The sequence below is a fragment of the Urtica dioica genome, chromosome 10, assembly GCF_054948205.1.
Source record: "Urtica dioica subsp. dioica isolate 48M chromosome 10, U.dioica_male_clone48M_v1_H2, whole genome shotgun sequence".
Classification (NCBI taxonomy): Eukaryota; Viridiplantae; Streptophyta; class Magnoliopsida; order Rosales; family Urticaceae; genus Urtica; species Urtica dioica.
The window spans coordinates 22,094,076-22,117,122 of NC_142765.1; the positions used below are offsets into that span (position 1 = coordinate 22,094,076).

The 23,047-nt window shown below is 34.1% G+C and overlaps 2 protein-coding genes across 2 annotated transcripts; one reads left to right on the top strand and one right to left on the bottom strand.

Annotated features, from left to right (window-relative positions):
- Nucleotides 1-5,461: 5,461 nt before the first annotated feature.
- CYP77A5P (cytochrome P450, family 77, subfamily A, polypeptide 5) lies at nt 5,462-11,017 on the bottom strand. The gene is made up of 7 exons (XM_089629105.1): nt 10,314-11,017; nt 8,511-8,621; nt 7,982-8,198; nt 7,210-7,543; nt 6,597-6,658; nt 6,394-6,465; nt 5,462-5,772 (listed from the first exon to the last, which is right to left on the bottom strand). Coding segments are annotated over exons 1-7 (1,179 nt in total). The 5' UTR covers nt 10,695-11,017; the 3' UTR covers nt 5,462-5,770.
- A 4,675-nt stretch (nt 11,018-15,692) lies between these two features.
- Nucleotides 15,693-18,379, top strand: LOC149384047 (Reticulon family protein). The gene is made up of 5 exons (XM_089629098.1): nt 15,693-15,840; nt 16,987-17,167; nt 17,671-17,812; nt 17,911-17,980; nt 18,053-18,379. The coding sequence occupies exons 1-5, from the start codon at nt 15,735-15,737 to the stop codon at nt 18,220-18,222; spliced, it is 669 nt and encodes a 222-aa protein (XP_089485224.1). The 5' UTR covers nt 15,693-15,734; the 3' UTR covers nt 18,223-18,379.
- The last annotated feature ends 4,668 nt before the right edge of the window (nt 18,380-23,047 follow it).

Below are 23,047 nucleotides of genomic sequence, written 5' to 3' on the forward strand. Positions count from 1 at the left end.
CGGCACTCCACGCCACGCCTTCGGACCCTGGCTCCGACAGAGACCGCGTGTGTTTCATGTTTCTACGGACCTACAACACCCGCGCTTGAGCCCCCAAGCCATCACGATGCGCCAGACTCAGCGAAAGCTTCACCACCAAGATTTTTGTGTCCCATTGCCTCAGATTCTTCCGAGATCTGCGTCAATCGTAACAACCCCAAATCATCGCTCCAAATCCCCGAAGATCAAGCGTTAATCCCTCTATCTCTAGGAAAAATATCGCCGAATGTATCGAGATTGAATTCCCCTCAATTCCCGGCCCTAATTCCAGGCGATGAAGTCGCACGAGTCTTTCCCCTTGGATATCGCACGAAGAGTCCTTCACACCGTGTACCTTTTTCTGATTCAGACTATGGGCCTAATATTGACAAGCCCATCTCAAATCCTGATGGGTTGTTAGACTTAGGGTCAAATGGGATAGCTCAAGATTCACTCACTGGTGCTGATCAAAAAGCCCAAGGAAAAAAAGTCCTAATTTCTGAAACTGACCACCATCGCCCAACATGCATTTTTGGGCCCGTGCCATTGTTTGTCGACTCATCCACAAAGAAACACAGACTGCTGTCCGGGGAGGTTTCGATTGGCAATCAACTCGGCCATAGCAAGCCAGCTCGATCTCAGCGAAAATACAAAGGTGCAAAAGGAAAACATGGAGACCTCAAGGACGGCAACGACCTTATCGAAGTAATGGTTTTCGATTCACCGAGCTTAAGCACCCCCAAAAGAAATGGTTCTTTTGAGGGCCAGCCTAAAAGCTAGTTCTCCTTTTCGGAGGGCGAATGAGAAATCCCGTCAGATGTTTAGTGACATCTTTGTTACTGTTTGTCTCTCAGGAGTTTTAGTTATCTTTTCTGATTACTTCGTGCTTTTTCTCTAAACAGTTTAAACTATTTGTAGGAGTTTATCTCCGCTTGAATTTTGTATTCAATCTTCATAAAAATCATCAATAATACAACTTTCGTTTAAAAAAAAAAATGTCATGCAGTAGATTTTAGTTTGTTTGCGATTGAGATTAACATTTTTAAATAATTTATTGAGCGTTATTCTAAATTACGTATACAAATTAATTTTTAAAACAATTCAAATAATAGAAATTAATTTTGAATTAATGATATTTTTGGCCCCTCGTCTTTGACCTCTTTAACACCTTGGTCCCTGATTAAAAAACACTGCAATCTTGACCCATGATGATAGTCATTTTACACTTTCAGTCCTTCTGTTAAAAAAACCGTCAAAACAGATGAAAAATGGATCATGTGCGTATCACGTGCCTTTTAAATGAGGACAAAATCGTAATTTAATAATAAATTAAAAAACAAATCATATTACAATTAAAATTAATAAAATAAAAATAAATAAAAATAAGAATTCTAAAAATAAAAACAAATCATCTTCTTCTTCTTCTTCTTCTTCTTCTTCAGTCATGCGCACCATCAACAGACTGTGTCGCGCGTCCGCCGAGGCCGAGGAAAAGACACCGGGAAAGAGAGAGAGAGCATCTATCAATACCATCCTAACAAAACCTAGTTCATCAAGTCCATTGCCGAAACATAATCCTCCAAGAACACCAGAGCCCCTCGGTTCATCAAAAAGAAATATTGAGCACAGAAGAGAATTTTCTTGTTGATGTCAAAAGACATTTGGTGTGCAATAAAATCCCTGTTTCGCTCATCGTTAGACACCCAATCGACAAACAAAGAACATTTCTTCACATACATAACATCAAAGCGAGAACACTTGAACAAACAAAACCAAAATCAAAAGTCAACCGAAACACAGACCCTAGAAAATCGTAGACCATATACATCTCAACAGCGATTAAGAAGATCCAGAAAACACCAAAATGAAAAACCCTACGCCCTATCAAACGAAACACACCAGAGGACTCGAGAAACACATATATGTATAGAGAGAGAGATATAACCAAAAAAAAAAAACCTAAAAGAGTATCGTACCCGAGAAGTTTAGAACCGAAATAGGTGTGAGCGCAGAGAACAACGAACGATGGAGAGAGGGAGAGAATGAAAATTTCTTCGAAAGTGTCTGTGTGAACGATGGCGTGAGCGCAGAGAATGACTTGACGAACTAGAATAGTCTCTCAAATCTCACACTGCCCAGGCAGAGGGGTCTAATAAATATGACCTCAAATTAGCACTAGTAATACAGATTGTTCTTGGTCTTTATTCAAGCTACACAATCACGTACACACACGCACACATAATAACCCCACTTTACTGGCCTAGAATCGCAACCGGTGGATTGGTCCCTGAAATCTGTGGCACGTTGTTGATGATCTCGGGCTGAACGACAACGGCGCTGGGCACGGAATCGTTGTAGGCAGAGGTCGGCGGGCTCGGAGACGGCGGCGAACTCGGCTGCGACGCGGCGGAGCTTGGCGATGGGTGAAGCGAGGTCGGAAATTCGCGCCGGAGATGAGGTCGCCGTGGCGGCGGAGCAGGAGAAAAGCGTGGGGTTGGGGTTGGGGTTAGGGTTAGGATTGTGGATGCATTTGAGTGTTCTGAGGAGCGGAGTTTTGTGGGCGTTGTTGGTTCGGAGGTGGAAGAGAGAAGAGTTGGGGTTTGTGTGAGGGAATGAAGAGAAGAAGGTTGTGATTGTGGTGGCTCTGACGGCCATGGTTGCAGAGGAAGCTTCCATGAGAGAATATAAACATATATGAAAATATTGGATTAATTTATTGGATATTCAAAATTCCAAATTAATAATTTCCCAAATTAATTCAATCAAACGTGAAAAAAAATAAAAAAATCAATATTGAAATGCCTTACCCTCCACAATTCGCACACGTGACTTGCACGTGATGAGTATCCGTCAATTTTGACAGAAAAATTAACAGAAGTACCAAATATGAAAATTGACTGATCATAATGGGTCAAGATTGCAGGGTTTTTTAATCAGGGACCAAGGTGTTAAAGAGGTCAAAGACGAGGGGCCAAAAATGTCATTAATTCATTAATTTTATGTATTATTTTGTGATAAATTAATACAACCACCAATAAAATATAAATAAAATAAATTTTTCATTTTTTAAAATTAAATATAATTAAATTGCCACTCCATATATGGAGTCATATAAATAGTAAAACGCCAAATCTATTCATTAAATCAATGATATAGTGAAAAAACACAGTTGGTCAAAGCAAATAAAATTTTATTTTGACTCTCACCACATTATTGTGGAGTGGGTTGTAAATGTTCTTAAAACAATATAAAAACCAATTTATTATCTAATTAAAATTTATATAATATATATATATATATATATATATATATATATATATATAATGGATATTGAAATATATTTTTCTTGCCTATAACATTTGGTGTTGGGCCTTCATCCGAACATGTAAACATTATGGGGAATTTCCTAAACTATGAGAGTGTTTGAGAGGATATTTCCATTTTCCTACTATTTCAAAAAATTTACGACTAGCCAATTAAACCCTTACCACAAATTTTCCTATTCTAACCTCACTTTATATACTTAATTATTTTTCATTTAATTTCTCAGCATCAAATCTCATAATTTTCCACCAATCAAAACATTTTAAAAGATATCTTCTTTTTTTTTTTCCTCCTTAGAAGTAAAAACATACTTTATTATTTCTTACATACTTTAATACATATCTAAAATTTGGACCAATCAAAACTTCCATTAAAAAAATCTTCTTCTCCCTCCTCGTAACACTTTCTTTCTCCTCCTCTCTCATTCCCACAATTCCACATCCCCTACAAGACTCTTGTCAATAAATCTACGGAGTTAGTGACAAACTTGTAGCTAAATTCAATATATTTTATATTTTTGTAAATACATAAACTTCAAATTTGTACCAATGTTTCTCACAAATCCACTCGTGCGTATTTTTATTTATCTGTAGTTATGTGAGATCTTTTTACTTTCGTCAAGCATAGCGATTCATGGGTCAGAAATGACTTTTACAAGATCAGTTGATACTAATATCACTATTTACCTAAAATTTACGTCTGAAAGTGCATATTTACCTAAGATTTACCAAACGTTGGCAATTTAACAATGTCAAACATTTATGTTGACTATTTTCCTAATGTTTTGTTAAATAAAATGGTCTTTAGGTAAATAGCCACATTTACAGTTTGACATTGCTAAATAGCTAACGTTTCGTAAATCTTAGGTAAATAGCCACTTCCATATATTTACAAACGTAAATCTTAGGTAAATAACTACTTCTTTTTATTAGGTCACGTCATTTTTATGACTATTTGCCTAAGATTTACAAAAACTTTAGGTATATAACAATTCCAAACATTTTAGTTGGCTATTTACCTAATTTTTTGTAAATAAAATTAAAAGATATGATCTTATAAGGGCTCTCTAGATATATAGCCATATGAAAACTTAAGTTTTTCCATATAACAAACCTTTCGTAAATTTTAAGTAAATAGCCACGAGATTTTATTTACAAATACCAAAAATACGTTAATAGTTGTAAATAGTCGTTAATAATTGTAATACATAGTTTGGTTTATTGGTAATTCTACACCACTTCTAAAGTGAAAGTCGTGGGTTCAATCTCCACTGGTAGTAAATGTCATTTAAAAAAAAAAAAACACCGTGAGCGATTTGGATCACGTGGTGGCCAACCTTAAGGGCCCTCTAGTATATTTTACACTACGCTTCTCAACGTCGTCCATGTGGCTACTTGTAATTGGCCGAAATCATGTTTACTTGTAAATGCGCTTTTTTAATGAGCGTCGTAAAAAATAGTGCCGTTAAAAGCGTAGTGCTTGGGAATTCTTTTCCCTCACTTCTCGGTCATACATCTTTTCTTTTGGGGGTCTGATCACCACGCTATTCAGCTGATTCTTGAGCCGAAGACAACATCCAAGAATGGTGGCTTAAAGACGCCGACTGTACAACTTTGCTGACTATCGAATGAAACAAATGGGATCATGATGAAACTACTCTCTCTCTGAGTTCATGCCTCCCACAATTGTGGCATCGAACTGAAGATACGGTGCATTCCTACAGAGGATCAGAGGGTTGACTATCTCAGCAATCTCGGCAGTGGCGCCCGTACTGAATCAATGGTACGCAGGCCTGCGTAGCGGATTAGGAACTCTCTCGGCTTCTTCAAGTTGAAGAGTATCGCTAGCGTCAATGGGCTAGAGTTGACTGGTGAACATAAATCGCAAGAGCACCATTAAAGGTTTGGAAGATGAAAAAGGCCAATGGTTACATGGTATGGCTGAGAGGTGTTTTACGAATTTATTTCGCTCTTCTAATACTATTGATACTGATTTTATGCCATTCGAGAATCGAGAGGGCTTGTTTTTTTGCGAAAATCCGTTCTTGCCTTCTCACTCGCTCGAGAATGTTTTAACTTTGGTTCCGCTGTATGTTGGTGCTCATGGAGTGCCCTTCTTGTATTGAACTTGTTATATCAACCGCTTTGGTTGAATCTTATTAATGAAGGAATACTCTTTAAACGAAGAAGAAGAAAAAAAATCTGCAACCAAAATATCCGCTAATTACATATTTTACAGCAAAATAGTTCAGGGATATTTTACAGCAAAAAAGGGTATCACAAGACAACAAATGTCAATTCCTATAATTTTAGGACCACAAATTACATTTATTGCAGTAAAGACTACTGCAAGGTTTATTCCGTGTTTCTGATACAAACCTTTTGCAACTGGTTGAATATGCCAACCCAGAATCTACTTCGAATCTGATCTCTGCAAATACCAGGTTATTTCATTAGCATAAAACCATAGCTTATCCTATGCGGTCGATAGATTATTATAGATGCCTAAAAAACGCATTGGATTTGTCAGCTCAAATGATAAACAAAATTCTACTCTCTTTAGAGCCAAGAATATATAAATTCATTATTGACATACAAAAATCTATTAGTAACATTGGCATTCTCGTGGCTGCAAGAGAAATTTAATAAATTATGACGAGTACTACACATTGAATTGGGTTTTGTCATAATAAGCTCATTTAGTGTTTAATAAAGTATGTTTAATATCGCTTATCTTCGCTTAGTTCACGTCTCGGTTCTCGGGGCGTGACAGGTTTCTATCTTGAAAGTGTCGAGAATTATAAACATATACCAAAATATACTTGCAAACTTTTATTTTGTGACCTGTTTATAAAGCAAGAAGAAAAAAAACACAATTGTGTCTAAGGCGGAACGCAGATATTTGTTTTTAAAGCTTTTGAGGATATTTTAGTGTGAAAGATCATAGTAAAATTTCTATTGGTCATATTTTATCAAAAGATTCTCTCATGCAGACATTAGGCTATTTCCAATATATTGTAACAGAAAATGTTGAAACAGAGTGATGACTTACAAGCAAGATCATCCCAATGAAGAAATCCGCCATGGCCTCTAGAATTTGTAAACTCGTAAACAGGACCAGAAACTATTCAACAATGTAAGTAAGTATTGTTGTGAGTGTTCCATATATGACAGGCTAAATTTAAAACAAAAAAGAAAAAAGAAAAAAGAAAAAAAGAAGTGCCCAAATACATTTCAGACACAGTGCTCAAATACCTTTATAACCCCCATGGACCGGATCTTCTGATAGTAATAGGGGTGTGTCGAGGTCAATGAACCTGCAATAGGTAAATCAACACAGGAATATAGGTTTAAGGATTTATTTTTAATTTGTATTTTATTTTTTAGGCTTGGAAGTTGCAAACGGGAAAAGAAATTGAAATCCATAATAATTTAATTTACAACATAATTTTTTTTTCTCCTTTGGATTGAGAAACATTTAAGGGAGGAAATAAGCTGAATTAAACTAGTCCATTGCGATTTATTTAAGAAGGGCATTTTAAAAATTACTGGCCTTATAATTTACTATAAATACTACAAGTAAGTATTTTTTGTAAGCAACTAGTCGATTCTCTAAAGAATTCAGCCCAAGTTTCATTTTATTAGGAAAATAGTCCACCAGACCGAAGCTAATTAAATTAATTGTTCAGTTGATTGGTTAATTTAATTAATTTCGGCCTCGTGGGTTATTTTTTTAATAAAATGAAACTTAAACTATTTTTTTAAAAATATGGTAGATTATTGAGGTACTGACATAATTGCCCATAAATACTATGCCTTGGAGGGAATACAATCGGGGTTTTAAAAGGCTTTAGAAGACGAAACTTACTCAAAGCAACCAAGGCCGGCAGCGAGATGGCCGGCGAAACCCATGGCAAGCCTTGTCTCAACCATGCCCCCGATCATCAGCTTCAGTCCCGACGCCCTCGCTGCATCGATGATCTCTAGTGCTCCCATGACTCCAAGTTTTGCGAGCTTAATATTCACGACATCGGCGAGATTACCCTCGGCTATCTTCTTCACGTCCTCTATGCTCCGACAGCTCTCGTCGGCTCCGACCAACACATTGTATTTGTCTCTGGCAACGCGGCTCACATATCCAAGGCCTTCCCAATCGTCTCTTTGAGTCGGTTGTTCAAACAGAACAGGAGCGACTTTCATTTCTGCAAAGAGATTAGACCAAAATTCATTGATTAATAAGTATGATTTCGATGCTCAAAGTATTGATTTTGAGTAAACTCTTAATGAATTATTTCTTAAGACACTAAATAAAATTTTCCAACTTTTAGTAACTTGTAATTCTAAAATCACTATATAAAAGCTAAACGAATTTCGAATTTTGAGATTTAAATTTTTTTTTTTTTGTGATACTTTCTAATATCATAAAAATAAGTTCTTTAAGCTTGTAGAGTTACTTCATTAAAAACATGAGTGAAATATTCATGAAAAAGATCATGCTACGTAAAAAATAATTTTATGGATTAAAAAAAAAATTAGTTTATAGACCAAAATGTGATTTGCATAGTAGTTTAATTACGGACTATTTGCGGAAAAAAAAAAAAAAAAAAAAAAACTTACAACAACTAAGTGCATATGTTTACCATGTAGTTTCTCAAGAACTTCCACGGCTTCTTCGGGTTTGTATCCTTCATTGGCATCTAAGATAAACTCGCAATCGGGATGGACTTCACGTATGGCCCGAAGAACGTCAATATCGGTTCTTAGGTTCTTTCCCACTTTCAGCTTTAGAGTCCCAAAACCTTCTTTTCGGTACTTCAAAGCAAGTGCAGTGGCTTCGGCAGGGGCCACGATCGGAATCTGCACATGTTAGTTTCACGCGCAATTTTTCTTTAGCTCGCGTCACATTTCATTTTTTTTTTTTACCATTAGTATTTCTAAAACCATGAGAAATTCAAAAAAATGAGTAAATAAAAATCGAATTGAGGTATGACTAACTTGTACCATTTTTTTTTTAACTGACAGGTTTCAATGCCCCATTCTTAAGTTATTTTAGCAAAGGATACCGACATTTGATGTTAAATTATGTAAAAATGTGCGGTATTGATAGGAACGGAAGATAAATTATGATGAAGAAGCCATTAATGCCATTTTCACAATAAAGAACTCAACTGTGATATCAGTGGTTATGGTGTTTGAAACTCCGCCGAAGAGTCTCCAGAGAGGGACGCCGATGTCACTTGCGACCGCGTCAATCAGTGCCATCTCGAGCCCTGCTCTCACCTTCAAATACATAAGGCCCCAAACAAATTAAAACATAAAAAAAATGCTTTTAGTATTATAAAAATAAAAGTTATATATAGGGATTATTTAAAAAAAAATATTACTAAATGGAAGTTTTTCCTGTGATCTATTAGTAAGTCTTCATTCCACTTTTAATTGTTACTAAATACTTTTCATGACATATTTGTTATAAAACTCAGGTTTTCATGATATATGTTGTCATAAAATGAAAAAAAGGCCTTGTTAATTGATAATAACTTTTAGAATAATTTATAAGAAATTGCTATAACTACCCTTGTGAATGTGATTACATACTAGTATACTACCTGATCTATAAGAAAAAAAAACCATTAAAATTTTTCTTAAATTTTATTACTGTTTTTGGTGGACCCCACGGTAGAATAATCCTTCCCAATCCTCACTATTCTCTCTCACACTTTCCATCTTTAGGGCAACTCCAACCCATGCACCATATTTGGTGTTAATTCAACACAACTTTTGTGTTGATTTAACAACAAATTTTTTTCCAACTCCAACCACAACACCAAATTTCACACTAAAAATACTATTCATCATTATTATATTATTAAAATAAAACAATCTCTTTATTAATAAATATTTCAATAAATAATTATAATGTTTATAGTTTTAAATTAAATGATTAAAATTATTTATTAGTTACCAATATTTAACAAAAACTAAGATAAATAAAAAAGAATTAAATCGAGTTTTAAGTTTTTACTATGTCTTTTAAAATTGTGTTATTGTTTTTAGTTGTCATTTTATTTTGTGTGTTTAATTTAAACTTTGTAATCTATATTTAAATTTTTTATGTTTAATTGAACTTTGTTTTAATATTTTTGTAGTCATTTTATAAGTTTTTGTGTTTTATAAATATTTATAAGATTAATATATATATATATATAATAAAAGATTTGGGTTTAATTTGTAAAAAAAAAAAAAAAAAAAAAAATTATAGCGTGTATACAGTGACACGGCATATATGCCGTGCCACTCTACAAATCATCAAATTTGCCGTTGCTTTTACCGTGTGATTGGAACTATATTTACATCAATTTTAGCGTTTTCCCGGGTGATTGGAGTAGCCCTTACTACCAAACATATCCTCAAACTGTTTGTTCCCCAATTTTTCATGTTTAATTGGGCAATGAGCATGATTATACACTAATTGAATCTTTGGACCATACGAAATAAATTATATAAGATATTAACACGCATCGTTCAGGAATAGAAATAAGTATGGAAATTCTCCAAGATCACCAAAAAAAAAATAATAATAATAAAAAAACATCGCCATCTCAAGCAAGTCAAAGAACTCTTCAAAACAACGGCTTTGAAAAATATCTTCAACTCATAAAAATAAGGTTAAATAAAAATATTAGATTAGGAAAACGCCACATCAAGTTTACGTTTTTTTCAATTTTTACCAATTGAACGTAAAATAACTACTAATTCAAGGAGGGGCAAATTCAACTTGAAAAATCACTAATTTAGTTTTCAAAAATAGTAATTAGTCACATAATTAGCTCCTTTTTTTTTTTTTCAGATTTCAAATGTGTAAATTTCCTTCGGTATTGATGATTAAATATACCTATCAATTTTGCAACAAAAAAAAAAGTCAAAATAATAATAATAACAAATCAAGAAGGTATTAAAAAAGAGAGCGCTCACAGAAGCGTAGTCGTGGCCGGGAAGGAGGCGGTGGAGCTCGGCTAGTGCGGCGGCGAGCGTCATCTCCGGGAGGCGGCGGAGCATAGAGCATGCCTCGGCGGCCATGGTGAGGGCAGACGGAAAGTCCTCCGCCGTGACGGCCGGCAGAATCGGCGCCTCTCCCCATCCGACGCAGCCGTTGACCAGCTCCACTCTCACCGCCACGTTCTCCACTCGCTCCACGCGCCACGCCGCCGTCGTAAACGGCGCCGTCAGAGGGACGCTGAGCGGCCTCCCCTCCGCGCGGCTGACGTCCACCACCGCCGTCTCCGTCAGCCGACGGATTCCGAACCCCCGAGCCGGAGGAGCCACCGCCACCGACAGCATCGCTACTGATGCCATAATGCCTCTCTCTCTCTCTCTCTTTATCCAAATGTGATGTGAGGAAAAGCCATCGCTCTTGTTTTTTCTTTTGTCGAATATTAGACTCGGATTTGAACTGTTACTCGGAGAAGGACGTCTTTGTTGTGTGAATTATTTTTAATCATTGGACTTTTTTTTTTTCTTTTTTTAAGACCTGTGTATGTTCTCTGTTCTTCTTGGTGTTTCTGTTCATTATGTTGTCCGTTACGTTTGCTATGTACATCTCCCACTCACTCCCCCAGATGACCCCAGATATATTATTTTTTTGCTCTTGGTCACTCAGTTGTTTCTTTTCTTTTGGTAAGTTGAACGTTTTAATTTATTTTATCTATATATATATACAAAAATTTAGCAATATAAGCCACATAAACACAAGCGTTTGCATTTTAGCCAACGTTTTGTAAATTTTTCGTAAATAGCCAAAAACTGTTGTAAATATTTCGTAAATAACCATATTTACTAGAAATTTACTGCGTTTTTTGTTATTTTTATAGCGTAAATAGATTTACGTGGCTATTTACAAAAAATTAACGAAACGTTGGCTATTTTAAAATTTCTAATGTTTTATATGGCTAAATAGCAATTCGTGTCACGTGTCGTGTTCGTGTCGTGTCTTATTCGTTTTCATGTATTTTTTGACAGACCCAGACCCGACCCATTTATTAATCGTGTCTAGGAGTAAAACTCAAACCCGACCCACTATGTTTTTGCCAAACCCAGACCCAACCCATTAAGACCCGTTTATTAATCGTGTCTTAATGGACCATGTAACCCACGAACTCACTTAGACCCACAAACCTATTTAGACCACTAAACTCGTTTGAACACGTGAATCGGTTTAGGCCCTTAGACATGTTTATTTCAACATATTAAAATTCTCTAAATCAAATTAATTAAAAAATTATTCAGAATAAGTAATTAATAAAAATACTTCATATAATCAACTAAGCCACCAACATAATATTTGTAATACAAAAGAGAAATTCAAACACAATCTTTCAAAAAGCAATGTATCTCCAACAGATCATTAACTAGAGATACACCAAAAAGATCCTTCAAAACGTAGCATAGCAACAATATACAATCTTATAATTTGTATTGTATATAATATTTATTCTTATAATTTAATTTGATAGTTGTTTTTAATATTTTAACTGGGTCATTACGGGTCTTGATCGTGTTTACCCATTAACAACCCATTTAATATTCGTGTCTAATCGGGTCCCAATGGGTTGTCGTGTTCGTGTCGTGTTCACCCGTTATTTAATCGTGTTCGACACGGATGGATCCAGATCCATTTAAGGTTGACCCAAACCCATTTAAACCGTGTCGTAACCGTGCCGTGTCTCGTGTCCGGCCCAAATTGCCACCCCTACGTATATATATATATATATATATATATATATAGGGGTGGCAATTTGGGGGGAATTTTTTTTTATTGGAGTTTAGTCAGGTTGCAGAATTTTGTTCACAAAATATGATTGATTTTACAAAAAATTGGCTACTTAAACCACCTAAACTATAGGAATTGTAAATTAGTCAACATTTAGTAAATACTTTGTAAATAGCCAACTTGCATACGTGGCAGTCTATTAACTACCTTTTTTATATGTTTGGTTGGATTAAATAAGTCTTTTATTAATCTGTTAATAAATTAACTTGGCTATTTACAAGAAATTAACGAAAGGTGAGCTATATCTCAATTCACTATAACCGGCTTCGTTTATGCTTTTAAAAAAAAATGTTTATATATATTTTGTTGTAAAAAAAACTGTTACTTTTAAAAGTAGATAAGTGTTTGATAAACTGTTGTAAAATTGTTATAGTTGTTATCAGAAGCAGATTTAGTGTTCGATAAAATATGTATTAATATTTATAATTAATAATTATATATTATTTATATAAAATGCAATTAATAATAAAAAAATATTTTTAGGTATATCAAAAATATATTAAAGTAGGTGTCTATATATTGTAAAAAATAAATTATAAATTTTGGTAACATAAAAAAATATTTGATAAAAGAATATAAAAATAATTAAAATTAAAAATTAAAATAAGAAAATAAAATAGTTACGAAAAAGTATAAGAAAAAAGCAAAGTATAAAAAGCTTTAAATTTTTTAATTAAAACATTGAAAAACATTTTTTAACTTTTAAAAAAATTATTGTACCAAACACTTAAATATGATTTAATATTTAGAAATAACTAAAAACAAGCTTAATAAACAATGTCAAACAAACAGTGTCATTAATGTTCCTCCTAGTGTGGGTCGTCTTTGTGTATATTATATATTCAATCATATTGATTTCTTAAATAAATATCTAGCTTAGGTGATATGTATATATATATATATATATATATATATATATAAATATATATATATATATATATATATATATTCTAGGTGTTTTTTGTCCGTTTCTTATATTTCCTTCCCCAAATATGTTTGGGTCACTTAATTTGTTCTCTCTTGGCAAGTTTTTATCTTTTTAAATATAATGGGACCTCTCCGCACCCGAACAACCGAACAAGGGCGACGGAGATAAAAGATTACCCCTCTTGTCAACTGATTTTGAGTAGATCATTCTTGTATTAAACAAAATTTGCATGAATAATTATGCGCACTTCTACATCTTTGCTAATTAAACAAAATTTCTGTAGTGCCCTGCAAGCATGAGTCATCTGTGGAATAGTTGACATTTTCCGTGTGACTCACCCTGGACTTCGATTGTAACCAAATTTAGAAGAGTGAAACGAATTTAGGGATTATAATATTAAAATTAGGACTAAAATAGGACTTATTGTGTATTTAATCACAATGCCTTCAGAAGCCTAAATGAAATTAGGAATCAAAATTATTATATGGTTGGGAATGTGATCATAATTCCATGAATAATATAACCTAAATCGCCATCACCTCGATAACACAGCTTATTTATATTTAAGTTACATAATATAATATTATCGTCATTGCAGCTAATCATAGAGCATCTTTTTAGAGGGCTGATTAATCAACGTTATTATTGTTAATTCATGTTTTGGAGACTGATGAACGCCCATAAGGCATGCATAATATTAAATGCTTAAGCTAAAAAAAAAAAATTCTAATAAAGCATGCATAATATCAAATGCTCCCACTAGCTCACACGAAAGGCCATCTTTTTGAAAGGCCACTTAACTGGTACAACTTGCCAATTAATGTATTGGTAAATAGTTATGCTTTACCAACCGATTGGCATAAAAGCTATATGTCAAAAAGGTTCACCTGGGCGTAAAGGTGGGCTTTCGTCGCAACAGAAATTATGTTCAACCAATAAATATTCCGATCTTAATGGATCGGAACATAACATTCTATGAAAAATGCCAAAATTTTGGTCAAGCTGAAACGGAACATGGCGCTATTCACCAAATGAAAAAAAAAAAAAATTATTATAATTTATTTTCTGAAATAAAAAAACTGTTGATGAATATTACCGAAACACTACCAAATTTTTTTTTATATGAACAGTTCTGAACGAAACAAATTTTATCTAGATGCACAATGTGGCCGTTCAGTTTGACTTTGACGCCCAATCTATTGTGAACATCTTGTTTTTGAAAGCTATATGAACAAGAAGTTCCATATCCCCGAGCATAGTACACAATGGTCCGATAATTCACAAAATAGACCGTGCAAATATGAGCTAAAATCATGAAAAAAATCGTGACTGGCCTTCACCGTGGTGAAACTCAATGTTACCAATGCAAAGTCACAACTTGCATGACAATCTATTGTACCGTTGTGCAAATATGATTTTTAAAGCTTGCACGAGGGTCTTAAGCAATCGCCGTCGTGCAAGAATCACGATAAAAAGAGACAATAAGATAGACGTGACAAAATTTAGTTTCATACCAGTGAATCGAGTTTCACGATGCCCTCTTCATTCTAAATTAGTTGCAAAAAATGGTGGACCGATAAGTTCGTGACCGGCGTTCTAATGAGCTTAACCTTGACGACTAGTCACACATTGCGCGTCCGAATAGGAAATATTACACTACTCAAAGGTAATTATATGGTTGACTTTTTTAGGTAGAAATCATATTGTTGCATTTAGAATGAACTTTAACATTGTCTAAGTTATGCGTAGAGATGTAGATTCCTTGTTTTGTCGCCAAAATTAGTTTTGGATACGGCTTATGTCCTTTTTTCACTGCATATGGACAATGTTTTGAAACTAGTTTAGTATAATAAATAACAAGGAATGCGGTTTATATATGAATTTGTACCTGTTCGCGAATGATAACGACGAATAGTCGTATCTGCACATTTGAACGGCAGTTATAGTCGCAAACGACACGATTGTTGGCCAAACAACACTACTAATCGTTCAAATAGACACTAAAAAGTAACCACCATGTCATAGGAAACCGCACCGTTCTCCAGATTCGCCACGATGCTATGTCGCGCTCGCGCTCACTTGCATAAGCAAGACGTGAGAGAGTGACACTTGACAGTCTCTATGCTCCATAACATTTAATAATGGTTATTAATCAGAACATATAAAAAAAAAAAAAAAAAAAAAAAAAAAAAAAAAAAACTCTATTCCTCAGTGTTTGTTCCATTTGAGACTCTTTCCCACTTACACAATTTCTCATCCACAATACATTATTTCGTCTTTTAGTAGTGAACAATCAATAAAAAACCATCATTTATTAAAAGAAGAAGAAATCTTTCAATATATAGCTTTTCTAACATAAACAACACTAATTAATTTGAAGTTAATATGTTGTGCAAGACAACGTCAGAAAATTCAGTCTCAAAATACCCTAATTGTCAATGACAATTTACGTACCTTTGTAGTAGCTCCTCTAAAGCAACCTTCCAAGCGCTATTCCTTACTTTGTTCGAAGCTTACCTTACCATCAAGCTTAGAACCTGAAACCCTTTCATCCATATTTAAGGTTGGCATTGTGTTGGTTAGCTTTCATATTCATCTTCCCAAAGTCGTAGTAACTAAAATTAAAAGAGAATTAATTATGTCGAGTTATCACACGTATGACTCAGACAGCGAAACAACGGGAAGACCACGAAAGCTTTTCGGACGCGAAAGGCCTATACACAAAGTTCTTGGAGGAGGAAAAGGTTCTAATGATTTTTTCTTTTCTTTTTTTCTTTTTTTTTTTGGCCGAAACGTGGGCGGAACCACGATGAACAAATTAAAATTAGTCCAAAATTTGTTTATAATTTTACGTGCATGAAAGTCAGGCATAGCGCTAAATAACATATGCAAAACCAGAAAACTTAGCCTACCTTTAATGCATTGATTGTCGTTTGGACTTTTCTTCTCAAAATTCACTATATGGAATAAATATCCACGTGGCATGGATGTGTATAAACACATTACATAGTTGGATATTTTGACCAGTCGGTTAACCGAAATTTCTTACTTTTATTTTATTTTTCTAAATAAATTTCAGATGTTTATATGTTAAAAAAAGCTCTTATCCTGGTTAACCGAAAAATTGAAAATGAGAATTTATACAAATTAAACCACTTGAAAAATTATGACAATTAAAAAAAAAAAGTTAATACATTTTCTTATTACTAACCGGGACCGAGTTGCAGTAGACCGATAAGGGGCTCAAGCTCCCCTCATTTTATTTTATTAATTTTTTTTTTGTGCATTTTGGTTCATTTTTTCCCTTCAAAAATCAACATATAGAAGTTTCGTCTTCTAATGAACAAAGCGCCATTTAAAAAAAAAAAAAAAAAACACATTTTCTTTTTAACAAAAACGTAAAATAGAAAATAAAACAAAAACATCTCTTTTTGTAGTGCGTGTATATGTATCTCTATTTTTTTTTTCAATCGTCAATGCCACAATTTGTGGTTCAGTTTCCTATATGTTGTCTTGAGTACGTGTATATCTTTTTTTAGTTCCTTTAAAAAATAAATAATCACTTTTACTGCTACAAATATAATGAGTAATAAATATTTTCAGTCTTTAAATTAGACCAAATTTAACAGCTAATAATTTTTTTTTATCAAATTTAGTTTCTTACTCGAAAATGTAAAGGGTAAATTAGACCAATTATCTTAATTAAATGGCCACATTGGCTATTCATTTAAAACTTTAAAAACTATGGTTTATTTTGTAATTGCCAAAACTTAAAAATGGTATTTTGCTTTCTCGCCCTTGAAAAATTAACAATAAAAGTTAATGGTTATGCGATAAACTGATCTTCATATGGAAATTAATTATATATGTTGATATATAAAAATTTGCAGTGGCTGATGTGTTGCTATGGAGGAAGAAAAGGGTATCGGCGGCGCTATTAATTGGAATGACGGTGATATGGTTACTATTCGAGGTGGTGGAGTACAATTTCATCACCCTTCTCTGCCACATCTCTATCACCACCATGCTCGTCTTCTTCATTTGGTGTACCAGCGCCGAAACATTCAAATTGTAACATTTCCTCTCTCTCTCTCTCTCTCTCTCTCTCTCTCTCTCTCTCTCTCTCTCTCTCTCTCTCTCTCTCTCTCTAATTGACATTGAGGAACATACGCTACGTCAATAGTCCCTCTGAATCATTTCATTCTGGTCTCAATGATATCTTTGGTATACTTATTGAAAAAAATTTGCCAACTTGGATAAATTGGTAATTTCTTATTAAAAAAATGAAATTATGATCAAACTATAAAAACACATTTTTTTTTGGGATTATGTGAGTGAGATTGTATTTTAGTTAAAACTTTTTCGAAATTACTAAAAATATATTTATCAATATTTTGTAATTATATAGGTGCATTTTTTTCTTCATTTTTTTTAAAATGATTAAAATACTATGAAATCAATAATTTGATGACGATTTTACTTATAAAATTAGTTTACGAACTAATATTCCAGACATAATAGTTCATTGTTCATTAACTATTTACTCAAATTAACCATATATGTAATATTCGCAGGACTCCACCGAAAATACCTGAAATTGTATTAAAAGAATCAGCCTTCAGAGAAATGGCTTCCATGTTCCACAAAAAGTTCAACCAGTGGTCGTCCAAACTCCTTGACATTGCTTGTGGAAGAGATTTACCACGTTTCTTCTTGGTATAAAAAAAAAAAAAAAAAAAAAACCCCTCAGCTCATCACGTTAACTACAATTAATTATAGGATTTATTACCTCTAATACATATATACTGTTACAGGTAATTGTGTCTCTTTATATTTTATCGGTGATTGGGACATATTTCACCTTCTTGAATCTCCTTTACTTTGGTAAGATTATTTTTGCTAGTCCCTTATTATACAAGTTTGTTTTTTCCTCTGAGATTAGTTGTTCTTTTTCAGGCTTTGTGTGTATGGGAACATTACCATTTCTGTACGAGCGTTTTGAGAACGACGTTGATCGTATCGGTGTGAGACTGATGAGAGAGATGAAGAGATCCTATAGAAAACTGGACTCTAACTTGCTCAACAAGATTCCACGAGGTCCAGTCAAAGAGAAGAAATTTAAATAAGTTCATCATCAACCAATATATGTGTTAAAAAATCATGCGCGTGTGTATATATATAATATATGTATATAGAAAACTGTGTATTGAAACTACAAACCACAAAAGCTGAAATATACTATGAGCAAATATTTAAGGAAATATATATTCGTTTCTTAATTAATCAATCAAATTGCTTTCACTAATAATAATAAAAAAAAAAAATCGACATGCTATTATATATTAGGTAGCCAAAAAAGTTTAGTTTTACGTCTGTGAATATATCAAGCTCTTCCGATGAATTAAAGTCAAAGCGTAATGTTTAATCAACGACTCAGATCAAACCAAAAAAATTGCTTAAAGCCAAACCGTACAAACCGGAACAAAGCTGTTCCGGTCTGTCCCGACTTGTATTTATTCCAAACTAGATTTAAAATTCCCCACCAAAACAGAATTCTGGTGGGGCTTTGGAACCAGAAGTTTCTTCCGAGTCCAAACTTTCGGGTTTAAACAAGACTGCACAAAATAAATTTGTATTTTTCACATGGATTTTCTTGAGGCTCAAAATGTAAAAAAAATAAAAATAATGTAACATTGAATTCGTAATTCACTAGTACAAAATAGTGCACCAGGTGCGACAAAAATCGCACCTGAAAGAACCATAGTCGCACCTGAAAGTATCATCAGGTGCGACTTTCGATACGACAAAGTCGCATCTGAAAGTCCGCACCTGATGCTTTTAGGTGCGACAAGTCGCACCTGAAAGTCATCACTATCAGGTGCGACAGTTTAGGTGCGACTTCTCGCACCAAAAGTCGCACCTAAATATACTCCAAAATAAGATATTAAAGCAGGATATATACGATCAGATGCGACTAGTCGCATCTGATACCTTCGCGGGAAAAGTATCAGATGCGACTAGTCGCATCTGATAGTAATTCCCCGCCTAAGTTGTCCCGCCTAAAAATTTAAAACTATCTGATGCGACAAAGTCACACCTGAAAGTTTCAACATATTTTCAGGTGCGACTAGTCGCATCGGATTGTCAAAATCAAAAGCCAATTTGAGCGAATTTTTTCGGCTTCTGATTGACTATCCGATGCGACTTTTAGATGCGACTAGAGTTTTGCGCATCAGAAAATCAATTTTGTAGTAGTGATTGTCGGTAATATTAAAAAAAATGAAATTAAGGTATATTTTTGGATACCTTGCAGTTCTGGGAAATTCGAAATGGCAGAGTAGAATAGTGTGATAAGCACGCAAGGAATAAGAATGGTAAGGAATATGATAAGGGAAGTGTCTTGACTTTTGTTCTTAAACCCCAGGTATGGGTATGTAAAAAGTATTGGTTTAATAATTAAAAGGTAATTTCTTAATATATTACGATGGTGGATTTGTATAATATAAAATCTAGGTCTAATTAAGGCTACGATGAAACACAATTTCGGTGATTGACCGTTATCCCTGATTGTCTATTTGGAACCCCAAAAAATGTGGAAAAAGTAAAATTTGGAGGAACATAAAAATAGTAAGAAAAATACATGGAAAAATCAAAATTCTTTGCAATATTTGGTAGTGATGAAGAAAATCAAATTTATCTCTTATTTTTTTCAATTTAAATAAAACTAAAAAAACACAACGAGCTTTTATTTTTTACCTCGCATTCTCCGAGTTCCAAACGGACCGTATAGATGGAGATAGGTATAATTCATACAATTATTTATCGTAAAAGTGATAAATATTGATCATCAACAAATTAAATCATACATCCAGGTAATCAAATTATACAGTTTGTAACTAATTAGACTACTTTAAACATGTGATTTTGGATTTAGCCTATATTTGACAATTTTTAGGGATATAGCCAAATGACTTATGTGACAATAATTAAAGTCTGATTTGCCCTTATTTATTAACAAATTCGTCACTTTCTCTCTCCTATTTTTTTTCAAATAATTTTTTTTGCATCAAAACTTCAAAAAATCGTATCTTTCTCATACGAAATCGAAATTGAGTGATATCAGATCTTACAAATTCGTGGCGTCGAGATCTTCAAAAATAGACCCATTGTGTTTGATGAAAAATTATGTTTAATGTATCATATTTACGTTTCCATTTATATTTTTCATAATTTCAAAAAATTTCAATTATTTCTATATTTAAGGTAGTAACGTGATTTTTCTACATCTATGGTATTAAACATGATTTTTCATCAAACACAATGGATCTATTTTTTAAGATCTCGGCATCACGAATCCATAGGATTTGGAATCACTCAATTTCGAGTTCATATGAGATATATATGATTTTTTTAAGTTTTTATGTAAAAAAAAATGTAGAAAAAAGTAGGAGAGAGAAAATGACGAATTTGTTAATAAATAAGGACAAATCAGACCTTAATTATTGTCACATAAACATATTGACTATTTTCCTAAAAGTTGTGAAATTTATGTTAAAAACAAATTTCATAGTTTCATTTTGACTATTTTGCTACACTGACCTATAAAAAAAGGAGCACGGACCTTAACTGCAAGCTTGATATTTTTTATGATTATTATTACTAATCTGATGTGGCTAGAGATTGAACTACATGTCAATTCAAATCGTTTTTCATCGATTACTACTCTTTGAATATATTCTTGGTTCATATGATATGAATTTTGAACAACTTGAGAACATGGCTAGCATTATAAAATATAAATTAATTGTGCAGATTTATTAAATCATTTTCCATGGATAACAATAATAAGAAATATGCAAAGTATTATGATCACCAAGTTCCATTCAGATCAAAAACCAATTCTAATAACATGGATGTCAGCCTTATGAATATGAATCATCTCCAATGTCTGATCTCCTAGTATGATTCTCTCGATCAATGATGAACACTGAGACTACCACTAACTCAAAAATTGTTCTTAAGTGAACAAGGTGATTGAAATCAAATTTCGAGCAACCAAAAATAAAAATTAAGCACCGCCAGCAAGATGGGAGAGCGGAGGCGAGGCTTGCCAAAATAGAATGGGATGATTTCTATTTCTCTCTCGTTGACCTAAATACGAAATTCAAACATTTCAAAAGTTTGCAAGCTGTGATTTGATCCAATAGCTAAGAATCTTCTCATGATCACCTTGGCTCTGAATATGCAGTCTCCTCCGTGACTTACACAACACCATCGGTGAACAAATTAAGTCATATAAGTCAATCTTGAGTTAAGACATCATTAATCCATTTCAAAATTTCCAAAGATCGAACTGAAGAAATCACACGTTTCAATTTTTTGAAAAATCCTAGCCACATAAATTGGAGGCCAATGACCACCCGTGATCAAATATCAAATAAAGTGTGTTGTTACATTATATGTTGGTTTTATTTTTTAGTGCAAGTTGTATGGAAAGATGTCGGTCTTCATGCTCCAGTTTCTGGTAAGACATCATTCCTCCTGTGCGCAGACAATATTTCTGGCAAGTTTCCGATTTTGCCAGATTTCCTCGCTGGTGACTTTATTGCGTGATATTCTTGCGAGAATGGGTAAGGAAACCCTAGATACACTTCCAGGATTGTAGAGCTGTTATAAAAGCCACGCGCTTCCCCCTTAGCAGCCTTGACGCTTTATCAAAATACTTAGAGCTCCTAGACGTGACAGACCGACGGATTAGGAGGCTTTGTGTGTTGATAAAAGCGGTGTAATTCCTCAAACATTATTCGAGAAGATTGAGTGTTTGTGAGATTTGGGTTCTGTGTTGACATGATTGAAGTTTCACGTGCGTTGAAGACTGAAGTTGACCGAGCATAGACGTTTGCTCGAATAGTGGAATTGAGAGGGGTCTCAAATTCAGGGGGAGTCTCTGGTCTAGGTATTCACTTGTGGTAATAGTTTATAGGGCCTTGATTTTGTGTTGTAATCATATAAGACCTTGCTTGTATTATTGACTACTATATAGTGAAATCCTTTCCACTGGCAGAGTGCCCCCAGACGTAGGTGATGTTGCACCGAACTGGGTAACCATATTGTGCGTCTTTTATTTATTGCACATTTGTTGTTTATCCATTATCTGTGTTTAAGCAAGTTGTCGGACACATTGTCAATACATTGTGTGCGACATCTTGTCTTCGTGACTAAACAGAATTTCAATTGGTATCAGAGCAGGCACCTAGATCTTTGGGTGGTTTCCTGGGTATTTTATTCTGTTTACCAGGGATGGATAGTTTCAGAGAAGGAGGGTCTGTCAATCGTCCTCCAGTTCTTGATGGAACCAACTATGGTTATTGGAAAGCTAGAATGAGCGCCTTTATGAAATCCCTCGACATCAAGACCTGGAAAGCTATGATCCACGGTTGGGAAGCTCCCGTAACTGTTGATGATAAAGGGGCAGTGACCGGTCCCAAATTAGAGAATTACTGGAGTCGTACAAAAGATGAGGCATCCTTGGGTAATTCTTGTGCTCTCAATGCTATCTTTAATGAGGTTGATATAAATGTTTTCAGGCTTATAAACACGTGCACGAGTGCCAAAGAAGCTTGAGAAATCCTTGCTGTTGCCTATGAGGGAACCACTAAAGTGCGAGAGCAAAAGTTTCAATACATCACTACGAATTTTGAAGCGCTCACCATGTTTGAAGATGAATCGGTTGCCGATTTCAACGTGCGTATTTGAGATCTCACCAATGAGTCTTACTCTCTTGGAAAACATATGACGGATGAAGACTTGGTCAGAAAAACCTTGAGAGCATTGAGTTCAAAATTCAAGATGAAGATCACTGCCATAGAGGAGGTTCATGACCTTAAGAAGCTGAAATTTGATGAACTTATGGGATCTCTCATGACTTTCGAGCTGTCTCTTCCCAAGATC